This window comes from Thamnophis elegans, chromosome 10 (genome assembly GCF_009769535.1).
Source record: "Thamnophis elegans isolate rThaEle1 chromosome 10, rThaEle1.pri, whole genome shotgun sequence".
Taxonomy (NCBI): Eukaryota; Metazoa; Chordata; class Lepidosauria; order Squamata; family Colubridae; genus Thamnophis; species Thamnophis elegans.
The window spans coordinates 24,511,807-24,529,282 of record NC_045550.1 but is presented as its reverse complement, the minus strand read 5'-3'; the positions used below and the strand labels follow the sequence as shown (position 1 = coordinate 24,529,282).

At 37.7% G+C, this 17,476-nt stretch overlaps 1 protein-coding gene across 2 annotated transcripts in view; it reads left to right on the top strand.

Annotated features, from left to right (window-relative positions):
- The first annotated feature begins 416 nt into the window (after window positions 1–416).
- The window catches only part of FBXW4 (F-box and WD repeat domain containing 4), an 83,594-nt gene continuing 66,534 nt past the window's right edge, over window positions 417–17,476 (top strand). Inside the window, exons 1-5 of one of the 2 annotated variants that reach the window (XM_032225078.1) lie at window positions 417–786; window positions 8,189–8,284; window positions 10,895–11,080; window positions 11,860–11,992; window positions 14,274–14,368. In XM_032225078.1, the coding sequence (XP_032080969.1) occupies window positions 563–786; window positions 8,189–8,284; window positions 10,895–11,080; window positions 11,860–11,992; window positions 14,274–14,368 (734 nt within the window). In that variant the 5' untranslated portion in view covers window positions 417–562. The remainder of the gene's footprint in view (window positions 787–8,188; window positions 8,285–10,894; window positions 11,081–11,859; window positions 11,993–14,273; window positions 14,369–17,476) is intronic. The other variant, XM_032225077.1, reaches the window with a different exon arrangement.

Genomic DNA, 17,476 nt, shown 5'->3' with positions numbered 1-17,476 from the left:
CCAGGAAGATACAAATCTATTTCTATTGTCTGTATAATGTATAAGGTCATTACAATCTCGAGGGAGGAAAATATGCATAAAACTCCTGCAGAGATAATAAACCTAGGATGAGCAGTTTTTGCATAAGATACTTAGCCATTATTAATCGATCCGTTTTCTGGGCTTCTGCATGAATTAAAATAACCGCCCAGGCTAGGTTCTCACAATATGCCACACTAGGTATAAATAACTATCCTCGCCTACCAGCTCATTAGCAGAACTAGGCCTGCCTCCAACTAAGTCTATCCTTAAGAGAAACATATGCTGGCCCTGGGAAGAAAAGAGTATCCGATTGTCTTTTTCTATCCTGAACTCCACGCGGAGCCAGTTCAGGCGTTTAATGCATTACCGAATACCGGTCTTTGGAGGGCCGGGCGCACTCATGTGACCGCTCCGGCAGGCGGGCAGAAACAGCCGCCCCGAAGAGCGACGGCCTACCCGGGCCCGGCAAGCAGCAGCAGCAGCAGCGTTCCCGCTGTTGATTTTGTGGCTGCCGGGCCCGGCTGAGAGAGATCGCCCCTCCATGGGGAGGCCCAGCAACCCTCCGCAGGCCGAGATCCGATCTCTGCTGTGGGCGTTGCCGGAGGAACTGCTGCTGCTGATCTGCTCGTACCTGGACGCGAGGGCCTTGGGCCGCCTAGGCCAGACCTGTCGCCGCCTTTTCCGTTTCACTTGCCGTGATGTGGTGTGGAGGCGCCTCGGCCGTTTCTGCCTCAACGCAGGCTTCAGCGCGCTGGGCGCCGACCTGTAAGCGTCTAAGTTGGGGAAAGGCTGGTTGGGAAAAACAGGGCGTGCGGCCTAGCTCGTTGCTAAGGAGCGGACTCTGAAATCAAGGCCCGCCCGCTCGATAAGGGAGGAGGGCTGTGCTTGAAGCGGCGTAGTCGCGGGGCGGAAGGATGCTGCTTAATGACCTGGCTTGCTTTGTGCAGGTGGGCGGTCTCAGGTCCGGGTTGGGTTGGGTCCCGTGCTGGCTATGAAGGGGCTTTGAACTCAGTTGCTCAAAAGGGAAACTTTCCGTTTTACGCTCCCTGGAACATGCTAGCCAACTACGAGATTGCTGTGACTTTTCTCACGCCGGTTTTATTTGATACTTGCCCCGCCCCGAGTTCGATTTAGAACCATCGTTAAGGCAAATCCGAGTTTACTGATTTCAGGACCGGCTTAGCTGGCCGCTGTAGAGCTGGTCCAGGGAATAAACCGTGGCAGTTTATTTTGAGGGGCTGCCCTGTTTTTACATACCTCTAAAAAGATGGGGTTCGGATTTTCCACTCTCTCCAGTTCATTTTTGACTGAGATTGGGGCTTGCTTTTTAAAAAAAACCTAAAAACATTGTTTTAGGAATTTTGTTACAGTGTTCATATATTTTTCCAATCAGTATAATTCTGGGCTGCCCGTTGGTTCTTTATAGTTAAATCCCAACTGGTTCTTTATACTTAAAGCACTTGCTGAGAAGCCGTGCACAAGCTATTTGAACCAATAGTTGTGTTAATTCTGAAGCCTCAAAATGTTTTTAATTGTGATAGATTTGCGGGGTTATATGAATTTCTAGAGTTTTTAGATTGTGAAATGAATGAAACTTCTAAATCTGCATTTGTTTCAACATGTCGGAGTCCATTGATATCAAGTATAGATAGTAGTAGCAGTGGAGGCGTTTTTCTGATCTTTAGGGTGACAATCACAGATACAGCATTTCTGAATTATATTAATCTAGAAAGAAGAAAAAATTGGGATGTTTTGCCATTGCCTGCTTTCTAGGGCTGAACAAGAGCAATTGCCTCAAAGTAACCCAACTGATTTATTGCCTAAGGGTTAGAACTCACCGCTCTATCCTCACAATTAACCACCACACCAAATTGGCTCTTTGTTATTAGATTAATAGTATTATTTAAATGCTGGATGCTAAAACTACTAATAACGTTCTAATGAATTAACTACAAAACAAGTTTATCAGTAATAGCATTAAAGAGAAATTGTAATTAGTATTGGAGGAACCATAATCTTCTGATAGAAGATACAGAAGGTCCAGGTTTAATCCTTAACTATTCAGTACAGGATCTGAGCATAGGGATTGTTCAGGAGTGGGAGAAATCCTGGGATGGGGACGGGGCCTGCAGTAGGCCTTCTACTAGAGCTTCATCCCTGAGGCACCATCTGCTCCCCTTAATGATCCATGTGTTTACTTAACAGTCGAATCAGGTGCAGCATGCAGTGTGGAATTGTCAAGCGAGGCTATCTTGCTTAATGGCCATTGCCATTTGTGTTCGTAATGTGGAGGTTCCATAATGGTCGTAAGTTGAGGACTGCCTGTATATACATTTTTGAAGGTATATTCATAGTTTCTATTTGATTTATTATATCGCACCTCATGGTCCAAAGAAAAGCAATCTAGTTTGCTTTTAGGCTTTAACAAATTCAGTTTCTCACTTTTTGCTACTTCTTCTACTATCTCCTCTTATTTTGTGCCCACTACTTATGTTGCAACTACATTAGGAAATCTGAGAATTCTAATATTATCAGTTGCAAATAGACATATTATTTAATGTATAATGTAATGTACTTTATTTTTAATTCGCATACATATGAATCTAGTCATTGTGATCTGTAAGCTCATGTTTTTTTGTTTCAGAAAATGTCAGATGTCATGGTTATATACTTAACGGTAGTTAAAACAAACTTAGGTTTAACTTCATGTTAAACCTAAATTATCTGTTTAACTTCATGTCCTAGGTTGAGCTTAGGCTAAATCTTAATCAGTTTCATCTGTTTCAGGCTGTATTCTTATTCATGGAAATGGGAATTAGAGTTGATCATAATAGATTGTCAGAGAATTATACATTATTATTAAAATGCTAAGCGTCCTGGCAAAATCATTAGCGTACAAATGGGATAAATAATGAATACATTGTTTTTAACAATAGCCATTACATTTTTCTATTGAAAATGCACAATGCCAATTAAAAATTATATGACACTTAGAATTATATGCCCATTAGAATGACAGCATAAGTGATAGATAAGGAAAGTGCCTACTTGTTTCCCAAAGGGTTAACATGAAGTCTTAGGGTATTGTAGACAATATAGTATTTTCAGATATAGCCTTATCCCTATAAGCATTCTAATAACCTGAAGTAAATATAGATTTATTTATTGGGTTAATGCTACCAATGTATAATGGAGATAATGTTTATCTACGGTAATATATTAGAAGCTTATATGTTTCAGCCTTATCCTTAAATGGGTTTTAACTTTTAAATTCACATGCATTCTTAGAGAGAAGTGTATTGCCATTCCCACCATGAATATATGACATATACTAAAATAGACTACTATGTCAGTCACTATTTTCCTCCCAATACCTGTTGTCGTCAGGGGTATCATTATACTTTGTCAACAATGAAAAACAGAGAAGGGCTTTTGACTATACAGGTAGTCCTCACTTAGTGACTTTTTGTTCAGCAACCATTCGAAGTTACAACAGTGCTCAACAAGAAAACTTATGGCCGGTCCTTGAAGTTGTGGCTGTCGCAGTGTCCCAACAGTCACAGGATCATGATTGGGGCACTTGGCAACCGGCACACAGTTACAATGGTCACAGCTTCCCACAGTCACATTATCACCACTTGTGATCTTCATTGCCAGCTTCCAATAAGTCAAGTCAATGAGGAAACCAGCCACCACCTGATGCTGTGCTTAATGACTGCTCATGATTCCTTAACAACCACAACCTGAACTGTCATTGTACACTGAAGATTGCATTTAATTTCATTGTACAAGGTGCAATGACAAATTATACTAAAGTAAACTAATAGTTTTTGCTGGGTTACATCTGTCATATCACCTAGATAGGAGTTCAGACATTTCATATATATATATATATATATATATATATATATATATATATATATATGTGTGTGTGTGTGTGTGTGTGTGTGTGTGTGTGTGTGTGTGTGTGTGTATGTATGTATGTATGTATGTATTGTGTCACAACCCCTGGTATGCCCAAATATGGGAGGGAGCATACTGCTTCCCTTTTCTGTCTTTCGACTCACTCTGGGAGCCATCCAGGCAGAAAGCCATTTTTTTTTATGTTGCCTTGTTACATTTGTGTTGCATTTGTGCTGATAAATATATATATATATATATATATATATATATATATATATATATATATATGTATGTATGTATGTATGTATGTATGCATGCGTATGTGTATGTATATGTATATGTATATACACATACACATACATACATACATATATACATACACACACCGCATACCAGGAGTTGTGACACCATACATACATACACACATACACACACACACACACACACACACACACACGCACACACCTGTCAGACTCCCAAATGGAAACATTTGCTTTCAGCATATAGCATTAGTTAATTCTGGACTCAGTTCAATATATCAGTATTGACATTTAAAATCTTTCATAGCTTGGGTCAGAGGACTAAAAGACTACCTAGCAATATAACTGGAAGTCCTTTTCTACCTTGTCACATATAGAAATAACCATTTCAGAGACTGTTTGATGACCCTGTAGTGGTTTCCCTAGATAAGATAGTCTATAGTCATCTTACTTTGATGTCTGTTTTTTAAATTTTCCTTGCCCCTTTTCCAAACTACTATACATATGTTCTTTTTATAAATTTGTATTTTTTGTGTATTGATCAGTCATGGATATATAGTTGAAGGACAAAATGTAAATAGTCATATAAAATAAAATAACTCCTTTAAGTAGGGTACATTGAATAATATTTGTCAATTGTCAATATCTGTCAATCTGGTGTCTATGTGATCAGGAGAAGATTTCTAGGTGAAATAAATCTATATGTTTTGTGTAAAGCTGATCCCATGCAGAGGAATGCAGTCAAATTATAATGGTGACAAAGTGCCGGAAAAGGGAGGGTAACTGAAGAGTAAGAATAATTGAGCCACAGGCAGTGGGGAAAGAGCTGGGAATACTGGTTTGGCCAGGCCTCAGGGCCAGGTTACACATTCTCCCATGCATTAACAGCCACAAGAGATCTTTGTTTAAAGGGGGATTTTCCTCCCTCTTCTGGGCACTTTGTCATTTTTGAAACAATAGTAGTGCTTGGGAAAAGAGGTAAGAAGGATAACTGTAATTCTTCTACAGTGTCATTTAGTGGTCTTTCATGTGTCACAGTTACAAATGTGATCTTAACTGAATTCACAAATAAATCCTTAGTCATTAGAATATCCCAACATCCTTTAGTAAACAACAATAAACAATAATAATAAGCTATTCAATTATTATCTGATTTAACAAAACACACTTATTAGGGATTAAGCCCAATTGAACGTAGGATATGAATACAGACTTGCCACTTATTTTATGTCAAACAAATTTTCAACACAGCGGAAAAGGCTTCATTGTTAAACAGGTTGGAGATGACATAAAGAAAATTTCTCAAGACCATGAAAATTAACATACAACTTTCACTCTTTTGAATTGGCATGTTTAAAAAATTACGTTATAAAATAAATATGATTTTAGTTGTCCTAAGATTTACCACCCAGCAAGCAAATTTAATGTCCCTTTAATTCTAACATAGCCTATTGAGAGACAAAAAGAAAACTATTTAAAAGCACCACTTTTTGTGTGTGTTTCTATTGTTTTAAATGTATTATTCATGATTTTTGAGGTCTGTCCAGTGATGCATGAAAAGAGCTTTTTCTTTGTTATCCCTCACAGCTAATGGGAAGTTAGAGATCTTCAATTCAGCGTCATGTTTGACGGATGGAAAATCTCCAATTGCAGTCTTTTTGTTTGTTTATTTGGCAGCAGAGCCTAGTTCATGTTTCCACTCCTACTTGTTTACTTATTTACATACTTCTATTACTATTTCTGTGATTGTATAGAGCAGGACTAGTTCTAGTATTGAATTTCTAGTATAATAAAGAACGAAAAATGTCACAGAAAACTGCTATGCATCTCTCTGTTTTAAAGTAACTCTGTAATGGACAAGGATAGATGCCTTTAGCATGAATTTTGTTGAGCTACAAGTGCCTTGCATTTTGTGCTGTACTTTGTAATGGCCTTGGGAAGCAAACCTTACTTAAGGTAGTGACCTTGAAAAAGAAAGTATTAGCCATTGTTATTCACTATTGTAACTTTATTTGAAAGCGTAAAGCTAGACCATGAGTATTTAATGGAAAGTAGATTTTTGTATGAAAATTTGTACAAAAATGTTGGATGCAGATGTGAAGAATTGGTCTAGATTAATACTGCTTTTGCTTGGCTTACCATAAAGATTCTAAAGTTAACATGTAATGACATGGACTCCCTTCCCTTCAGACTTACTCTATTATGGGAAATCTGAAAATTTTGGTTGAATTCCTGGAAGAAAATATTTTGAATGATAGTGAAAAATATGTACAAGGAAAACCTGGAATGTCAACATAATTGTCAGTGGACCCACATATGCCATTAATTGAGCTGTCAGCGTTCCAAATACCATGTAGAATCAAATCAAAATCGAAGGCAAAACTATGCTTAAAGGTCCAATTTAATAAAGCAGGCATGTTGGCATGTAGCTGTGGGATCCCAACTCTGGAAGTTACATCAGAATCCCACCCAGTTAAAAGTTCATGATCTTGTCCCCAAACCCACAGTCCATCACATGGTCCAATCTCCTCCACGTTGGTGTCCATACCCAGCTTCTTCCGGTCAGGTGTTCTGGTGTGGAGACAAAGAATGACCTTGGCTTCTAGCAAAGAATGAAAAACAATACATTCCAAAATCCTACTCCTTCTAATCTCCCCTCCCATTGACTATACTTAAAGAAACAGCATAATGAAATAAGAGAAAGTGTGGCAGGCCAAAATTCTAAAAGAAATATAAATGCAGGCCTGACATGAGCATTATTTGACAAAAATCATTGTTACAAGTAATTTTGAGCCCAACTTTTAACAATAAGGATGGCCAGAATAATAGCAGAGGAAAGCGTGAAGTAAGGGTAATGAAGGATGGAACATGCAGTAACACCTGCTTAATCTAGACTGTTGAAGTTGACTGTGGCTAATTAGCCTGAACTCACCTTTCTAGTTTCATGAGAACAATATCCTTTCAAATTTGTGTTAATAATAAACAGCTACAATAACTCTACTTTTGCAGCTTGCAAATTCGAATTTGAGGGGTCGGTGGTCAAGAGCTTGGTGATAGAATGCACAAGGCCTTGATAAAACATTTCTGAAGGTTGCTTCTCCCACTGTTATATATGCTTTTAAAAGTAGTTTGATTTCGTGCAGAAGATTTAGGGGATACTCATTCTTCATTTTGTTAGTCCACCAAGCACTAAATTTAAACTCTGACCTCTTGATAGTGCTGGTTAAACAAAACCACCTTGATGTGTGACTGATCGTTTTTCATTTAAAAGTGAAATGCTTGTTTCCTTCCCCTTGTACTGTTTTTGGGCAAGTCCTGTTTGCTCTGAGCCAGTTTATAGCTTTGAGCTGTAGTTACGAATATATTCCTCTGCATGAGGATTCATTGTGAACCACATGCTTTCAAATGAAAATAAACTGTAAGCAATGACTTGGAAAACAGGAATGGGAAATGACCATAGAAAAAGTCCTAAGTTTAATATTGACCAGAAAAAGAAACTAGCCGGTTTATTAAGCTGACCCCTCTCCCCCATAAAGAACCAAATTTTGGAACCATACATAACTATTTTAAGCACTAATAAGACAAATTCTTTTTCAAATTCATATTTAAAACAATTCTAAATAAAGATACATCCCAGTTTGGTGCACCAGCGTTTCAGAAGCATATGATAACTATGGGAAGAAATATTGTTCATTCACATTTTCTAAATTCATGGAAAATAATGAGATACATATACCAAAGTCCGCTAAATTTCTGGAAATATATACAGTCAGTATAATACGTTAGAAGATTTATCTCTGGAAAATTTCAAAGAGTTTAATTCCTTGTGTACTAGGACTGCAAGTATATTCTATTGCAGTAAAGTAGATTACATTGAGTGGCCAATTCTGTTTTTCTTTTCCTTTGAAAACTGGAACGGTAATAAAATCACCAGTTCTTTAGGTCATATAATTTTCATGGAGTCCTATCAGGTCCTGACTTCACATTGTCTTTTCTTCCCGCAGGGTGGTAGGAGTCCCAGTGAAAGAAAGGATCAAAGTTTCTCAGAATTGGAGGCTTGGACGCTGTCGAAGAATTCCACTCCTCAGATGGAAACGCAAGCAAGTGATTCCTTTTCTTTCCTCACCCTACTATCTACAGCTAGAATTACCTTTCTTTGGAATTCTTCCCATTTTTGGTCTCTATTGGGCTGTTACATTGAATTTGGACATTTTGCAATTACTTATTGTAAGGCTCTACTAGCTTATATCACTAATATTTTTCTAATATTCCAGTTCTCAATACATTCTTAGTTTTATGCTCTCCTTTTCCTCCTTTTCCTTATGCGAGGGGAGGGGAGGGTCCAGCAGCGCACTTCTTCACCACTTCCAGGGTTCCTGGGCACCCCATACCCTGCCCCACCTGCCACCCCCAAATTGTGTCCCACTACGAATGGGGTTGCCTGGCATCCCTGCCAGTGGCAAAGAAGTGCCCTGGGTGCTGCTGGACTCTCCCCTCGCTCATTGGGGCGGGGGTGGTGAAACATCGCCCGGTGTGCTGCCTCTCCTCTCTTGTTGGCTGTTATCCAGGAGAGGGGGCGCAAAACCATACTCGCTGGCAGTGACACTTAAGGGTGTGAGCTCCAAGAAGCAGTTACCAGGGCACCCCATTCCCTGCCCCACCAGCCACCCCCAAATTGTACCCCACCATGAAATGCGCATCTTAATAGAGCCACAACACGGATTTCCTTTGCTGCCTGCGCATCCGGGTGGCCAGCAGCCAAGCCACCAAGCCGGCAATTGGCCGGCTGCCTCTAATCTGCCTGCCCTGTGTCTGCGCCTGGCTCCTGCGCCTTTGCCCGACTGCGCTGCCCTCTCTTTTCTCCCTGCCTCCCCCAGCCAATGGTGCTGTCCAGGAGACAACAGGCGGTGAGTCTGTAGAGGAGGAGGGGGGCACGTGGCTCTGTGATGTGCACCGGGGAACTGGGAAAGAAAGCTTTTTCGGGTGGCAGCGCGTCCTGGAACTGCCTGCCACCTGAAACACAATGCACTTGTTTGGCCTCTGCACGCATCCTTTTTGGAATCAAGGAGAGGACCCTGCAGCCTAAAAATGCTTTCCTTGAAAAGGCTTTCATTGCAGTTCCCCAGGCAGCTTCAGGAATCAGGCGCCATGTGAAAGTGAGGATCCCCGCTGCATGGAAACCCCCCCCCAAAAAAATGTGGCGCGCGGAGCGGGTAGGTGGAGCTATATTCAGAGTATAAGACGCACCCAGATTTTCACCCTCTTTTTGGGGAGAAAAAGGTGTGTCTTATACTCTGAAAAATACGGTAAATTGGCAAATGTATCCTTCATTTCCATTTTTTCACATTTTTGATAGTTGTATATATTTTTTTCTGCTGGAGCAATTTCCCATATTTTAAATGCCCCTGATCAGATGTTTTGTAATAACAAAGCTGGCAGTTAGCATCAAGAAATGAAGCAATTCTTTAAATTGTGTTTGTTAATATAGCATTGGAAATATGGGCAATGAACCAGCAGCAGGAAAACATATTAACTGATTTGAACCTTTGAACCGAAAAGCCTGGACATTGATTGACCATTGCCTCAATAGACAATAATATATACAATTTTTATTAATATTTCAGGACAAACTAGTCCTGCTTAGGGTAAATGCGTTATGTAATGATAATGAGATTCCCTTGCTATTAAATGAAGTAGATACAAACCACTAAACGTTATGAATAATCTTAATTGATGAGACCTATATATTTTGAAAAGAAACAAACTGGTCCAGACCATTTTACAAGTTGTTAGGTTGGTACTGTATATTATTTCTTTTTAAAGATTACTTTCCACTTCCTATAATGAACCACTTTGTTGCTTTTAATTTTTCTTGCAATATCTACCATTATATAGAAGTCTTCTCGGTCACAATATTTTTCCAGTATAGTTTTTATGCTTGTTTTCACATCTTTTGTATGGAAGGGCTTCCATGCCTACTGTATTCACTGCTCTCTTTATAGCATAGAATATTTTGTTTTAAGTTGGAAAAACAGATGTATGAACACACTCTTATAAAGGAGGTTCTTCTTAATTTGAGTTGATTTGGTTGGGATTAATACAAAATACAACATGAATAGCAATAGCACTTCGACTTATATACTGCTTTACAGTGCTTTACAGCCCTCTCTAAGCGGTTTACAGAGTCAGCATATTGCCCCAACAATTTGGGTCCACATTTTACCCAACTTGGAAGGATGGAAGGCTGAGTCAACATTGAGCCTGGTGAGATTTGAACTGCCAAATTGCAGTCATCTGGCAGTCAACAGAAGTAGCGTATAGAACTGCACTTTAACCACTATGCTACCGTGGTTCATGCTTTAAGAAAGGAGAAGTTTGAAGTTCTAAAACTATGAAGTTCTAATTTAGGATTTCATTTCACCTGCATTTGAAATCAAACTGATTTTATGTATACCAGCCAGACTACTAGCTAGATTGAATATTGGGTCTCCTTCAAGTGTTGTACTTTACCAATGTTATGGTGTGTTTCTGGAGAGAAAGTGCATTTAAAGATCTATTAGTTGCACAGCAATTACAAATTTTGTAATTACAAATGACAAAAATTGCAAAGCAGATTAAAATATGATATGATATGATATGAGATTATATATATATATATAAAACTCCAAATCGCACACACTGATTTGTATTTAAAATATTTTCCTCTCCAGTTTAATGCCCTGGATGCAACTAGATGGAGATTACCTCTATCTATCCCAAGCAGAAGACATTCACCTTTATTGGCTCCACCCTAAAGATACCAATTTGGTATGGTATCCTCAGACAGTTTTCTCTGGTCACCGGGAGGATGTGTGCCGTTTTGTAGTTGATAATGGCCATATTATCAGTGGAGGAGGGTAAGTTCATTGTTGAAGAGAAACTGGGAGGAGAATGAAGATTGTTGAGTGATTAACTTTGATATATAGATGAACTAGAACAAGCAGAACTGACTTTCAGAACACCTGAATTGTGTGATTGTTTTCTATTGGTTATGAAGAGAGCTTTATAATAGTGAGCTATGTACTGTAGTTCCTTGCCTCTTCCTATTATACCAAAATTCAAATAATTATACCCCCCAAAACAAGACATGGTTATGGAATATGTAATAATGAAATAAAGGAAGATTCTGAATTTTATTGAATAGGTATATAAATAATGCAGTAATTTGATTCTTTTAAAAATTGTCATCAAATGTGTCAAATTATATCTGAATATGCTGGAAATTTGCATGAAATTAAAACTGTAGATTTGATTTTTTTAAAAATAATATATACCCTGAAAGGAATATTTAGAATCAGTTTGTAGACACCTTTTCATATGCAGAATTTATTAGCATTTTAAATATATACTGAACTCTACGTTGTGAAACTTGCATTCTGCTTATATCTCTACTATAATCCCAGCTAGAGGTTGAGGAACTATTCTTCCACTAATTCCCTTTTCTGCTGTAATTTTGCACATATCTATTGACTGCAGCCTAGAATAATTTAAAGCAGAATCCAGTAAATTAACTTACTTACAGAATAACAGGTCCCTCATCTGGATATGCCCAGCTGTTCATCATATGCCACAGTATGACATGCTGTATGATCTTATATGAGATGGTGATTTTCTTGCTTGTGATTTTATTTTCTAGAGATGGAAATATTGCCCTTCATAAACTTAATGGTTCCTTCAGTTTTAAGATCCTTGGGCATCAACAGGAAGTGAACTGTGTGGATTGCCAAGAGGCTATCATTGTGAGTGGTTCTCGAGACAGAACAGCAAAGGTGGGCACATACATTATACTGTATATTTGTGGTATCAGGTCAAAGTACATAAAGACAGTTGATGGCTGTGACTAGTATGTACTTCTTATATTTAACTTTGCGAACGAATAAAAACCCAATGCCAAAGTCCTGCTAACTTCTAGTCCTTGGATAAAGGCACCAAGACCAACTGTTTGGAAGCCCAGAACAGAATATTTTACTTGTTTCACTTCCTTAAATGTCCTAAAGTTGGAACAAAAATAATCAAAACAGATTGGGAAGAGGACAGTTGGAAGTGTATGCGTCTATTTTATGTGTGAGATCAATGTTGTAGTACGTTTATTAACAGAAAATATTTAGCTTTTTTTAAAAAAAAAAAAACTATTTTTCTCAACTAAAGGAAAAGTACTGGATCAAGATGGCAATGCGATCATTTGCTTTAAATTATAACAGTATAAATGTATTTCTTAACTGTGACACTCATAATATGCTACGTGTCTACAGCATCAGTGGGTGGAAACTAATCAAGGAGAGAAGCAACTTAGAACTGAAGAGAAATTTCCTGACAGTTAGAACAATTAATCAGTGGAACAGCTTGCCTCCAGAAGTTGTGAATGCCCCAACACTGGAAGTCTTTAAGAAGATGTTGGATAGCCATTTGTCTGAAATGGTATAGGGTTTCCTACCTAGGCAGGGAGTTGGACTAGAAGACCTCCAAGGTCCCTTCCAACTCTGCTATTGTATTGTATTGTATTGCATATCTTAAGTGATTTGTATAGTCCAAAAACTTTGGGAACATGTGGTGTTATAGGCCTCTGCACTAGTGAAACAATGAAGGGGAGCAGAGGGCAAGAGGAAGAGTTGCAAAATGTTTTCTTCATTTTTTTCCAATTTCTTTCTCTCTATTTCTCCTCCCAATGCATTGAGATAATTATTTTTAGAACAAGGATTTATTTTTATTATTTTCTATATATAGGCCAGAAATAATTTCTGCACTTATTGAAAAACAGTTCTATGTAATTTGGAAGTTTCTGCATTCCTCCCCAGAAGCTGTCGTAAAAAACATAAATATAATATGTGATACTGTTACAGCATTAATATGATATGAAAGGGGACAGTGACCCAAACCATATATCCATATAGAAACATGACTCAATAGGACTGTGGAACTTGTCTCAAGACAGCATATTTTGATATGGGGCATCTTCTACTTCACAGTTTGTCTTGGAGGATTTTACTGACTTAACAGAACTGTAAAAATGCATACCAAGTGTTTATGAGAAGATAGATAACTCTTTAATTATGGTGGATATTCCACTATGTAGAATTCTGTAGGGTCCAGCGTGCTTGCTCTGTTATTCTGAAGTTGAAGGCATCCCATGACCTTGGCGGCATTTTGAAAGTCATAAAGAATTTTCTTTTAATTGTCTTCATTGGTTTTTTTTTTCAAGGCTGAAATGGAATCTGGCTCAACTAACACTCTTCAAGCCTGTTCCTCATGAGCAGAGAATTGCTTTTATTTTTACCCTGACATTTTCCTTGTGTTAACTACTAACTTGAAGGGAATCCCTATTAGGTCCCCTAATGGGAGCTGTAAGTGCATTGGGTGCTTTGGAAGGATAGTGAGTGTTGATTAGGGTTGAGCTTTGAGTAGCTGCTAATGCACATTCCACATTGATAGGCACGAGATAGCATGCTCCTAGCAATATTTTTAACCTCTATGAGATAGGGATGCATTAAAAGAGCTAAGTTTTTTCTGCTGCTTTTGCTGACACTAGGTGCCAAATTCCTCACTGACACTGAATAGTCTGCAATCCTAAGCATTATCAATGTCAACAAATAAACACAAACAATATGCCCCTTTGAATACCCTTAAGATTTTGAATGGGAGGGGAGGGAGGATAAATGAGTGAGGACCAGATCTTATCATGTGAAAAGTAGAATATCAATTTTGGAGGGTGAAGAGGAATTTTGGAATTTGAAACAAGTTCTGCATGCAGATTAATATACTCTGTTCCTCAGTACCCGGTTTTTGTAAAATCATTCAAAAACCATTTTAGACTGGGAACAAATTATATACAATGAGGCATAATTACTCTTAAGTGTATGGCATTCTGTTATTTTATTGCTATAAACAAAGTTATTCTCCTAAAATCTTGTAACTGAAATAATAGAATGGAAGTTTTTCATTAATTTAAGAATGTGTTCAAAATATCTCATTGGGAGGAATTTTCTTTTTCAACACAACAACTATTACTACATCCATCTTATTATGCATTAATCATTCTTTTTCTCTCTTCAGGTTTGGTCCTTGTCATCGGGCAGGGCTGGGCAGTGTCTGCATACAATACAGACAGAAGACCGGGTCTGGTCTATCGCTATTAGTCCATTATTAAGGTAACAAAAAGGACATTGAAAAATCTCTCTTCAATATATGGATACTTTGCACCTAATGTAATGTTTTTTGTTCATAGAGTTGCCTATCATATAATAAGAAGTTTAAAATTTTGTATCATGATAGAATCAGTTTTATGACTCAAATACCTTATTTTGTAGTTATATGTGCAGAAAAAAGATGCAAGTGGTTTGAATAATATTCCAGTATATATTTTTCCTCACTGAACTGAACTCTTAAGATTTGAGAAATTGAAAATTGTGATTTTATTTTATTGATTGATTGATTTCATTTGAGGTGGAGGTGAGAATAGATATACAATAGTTGTTAAATAAGTTAAACAAATGACCAAGCAGTCAGTTCTGCTTCTTACTTGAAACTACACAATCAGTTTTTATTTCAGCCTTTTTCAAAAACTTTATTATGTAGCCGTTTCAAAGTTAGGAGTGGGTTCTCTTAATAACAGCAAATTTAACCTTCATATAATACATGTAAGAGCTGTACATATTCAGAATACTTTATGAAATAAGATTAAATGTGGGGAAACTTTAATACTTAGTTTTGTACCCCGTTTCTCCCCCCCCCCCCCATTATTGAACCATCTGACTCACTTGCACGATGCATTACATGGTCACAATGTCATGGTCCTTGTGCGCTTTTTCTTTTACTTCCCAATATTTTTTAGATTACTTCAATTAAGTTTATTTATTTGTTGATGTTTATGAGTAGTATTGGATTTGCTTTAGGCAGTAATCTGATTCCTGATACTGTTTCTAAAGGATTTATGGATAAGGAAGTTGTGATTTTCTTCTGCTTTCAGTCTTTGAATGAATGGTGTGGCTCACCAAGCTTGTTTTTTTTTGAAGGCCAAAGGTTCCAAATATACCTGGAACAGTGAATAATCATCCAAATGTTTTATTTTCATTTCTGCATATTTTGATGTGAGCACACCTTTTAATTGAATAAAAAGTGCAGTCTCGCTTATTTTCAAAACTCCAGCACTATTCTTGTAGCTCCTGTTCTCATTATCATTGAAAACACATGTGATCTTTCAAGCGGTTTCTATTTCTTCCCAATTACGATGCTATGAATTTGTAACATTTAATTCTCATATTACAGATGCATGAAGTTCAGTGCTGTATTCAATATGCCCCTGTATACAGTGGATCCTTGGAAATGGGATCTGCATGTATTGATTCTATTTCTAATGGGTATCATATTGCTATTATAATGTACTGCAGTGTCCAAATATTGGATTATGTAAAGTACAAATACAGAGCCTTGCTAAGAAGATAACAGTCAAACATAGCATGAAATGAAAAATTTCATTTGTACTATTTGATCTCAGAATATTGCGATACTAAGTATCACATTACTAATAAACATCAGTAGTAATTACAATAGCCTCTAATAAACATCAGTATTAATTACAATAGCCTCTAATAAACATCCATATTAATTATAATAGCCTCTAATAAACATCATTATTAATTGTAGTAGCCTCTATGTATATATTTTGTATTCTGTATTTCTTAAATTGACAAAATTACTGTTGAACAGTATCCATTCTAATTTCCAATATGCTACAGTACGTGAGAAAATTTTATTTTGTGCAACTTTTTCTGAACACTTTTTGCTTCTCAAGCTGAGAACATGATTAAATTGCAAATACATGAAATAACAATTGTTGAAGTTTTCACATATTTCTTAGTTAAAATATAGGAACTGAAAATATAATAATTTGCCACATGCACAGTTAAAAGTTACTCCACCAAATCCATTTTGACTCTTGGCAACTGCCTCCAGGATTGTTAGAAGTGGTTTGCCATTGCCTCCCTCCTAGGCCTGAGAGGGAATAACTAGCCCAAAGTCATCCAGATTGGATTGGTGCAGAAAAAGGAAAGACATCAAGCAAAAAGATTTGCTTCTTTTTCATTATTTCCCCATTATTTCCTTCTCTGGTTGTATTCTGAATTTACTGAAACTTTAATTATTAATTAAATTGAAATGTTTATACAGTTATAATGATCCTAGACCTTATACAGTCCAAAACTCAATAGATATTAATTAAATCTTTTTTGGAGAGAGGAAGGATGCAATAATTCAGTAACAGTATAACAGAGTTGGGAGGGACCTTGGAGGTCTTATAGTCCTACCCCCTGCTCAAGCAGAACATTCAACCTGTTTTGGAGGGAAGCAGGAAATGCCTCTTTTATGCATTGGAAGCTGTGGGGTACGGAGCAAGTTGGCTACCACTATAAGACCAAGGAAGGACTGCCTGCTATTCCAGGTGGGGGGGAAGCCCAAGTTCGCCACTTGCCTTAGGAGGGAAGGCTGCTTATGGACTCTGTGGCATAGACCTAATGAATTTGCCTATCACATGGTGTTTCTACTCAATCTGCACTGCTGCAGTGTCATGTGACAATTGCTATTGCTGTTAAGATGAGGTGGCAAGCTTGTTTCGGACTCCTCACAAATTGTGAGCTCAGGAGTTTATATCGCTATATTTGTTTAAATTTAATTTTGTGTGTGCTTACTGTATCTCATAGAAGTCCTTTCTCTTTGAAAAAAGAAGAGGCAGCTGGGAGTTTACAGTCAGAGACATACAGGAATGGCAGGTTTTAAGAAGGAGCTATTAAATTTGTGAAACTGGTCAGTTGCATTTGTTTGGCAAAATGGGTGAGGCTGGATTTTTTATGCTAGATTGTATGCTTGCTATTTGTTGAGCATATGGACTTTGTTATGGGGGTGCCTTATACTTGGGAATTGATTCCCTGGTTAGATGATCAATCAATAGCTTAGTTCCAGGGAACACAGAGGCAGAAAGAGGAGAGGTAATTGGGAGCTTGTGATCAAGAGAATAAACTGGAACAATGTTTTTAAATTTTAATGTCATTTTATTTTTTGCAAAGCAGTTAGGGACAGAAGTGTTGGGAGAAATAATTTTCTTCTTTGACACTAAGTATCAAGCAGCGGAAGACACAACTGCAAAATCAGTAAAAATATAGTGTAGGGCAGTGATGGCTAACCTTTTTGGTGCCAAGTGCCCAAAGCGTGCACATGCGGAACACCAAAATGCAATGTGAGTGCTCCCGTGCATGAGCGTGTGT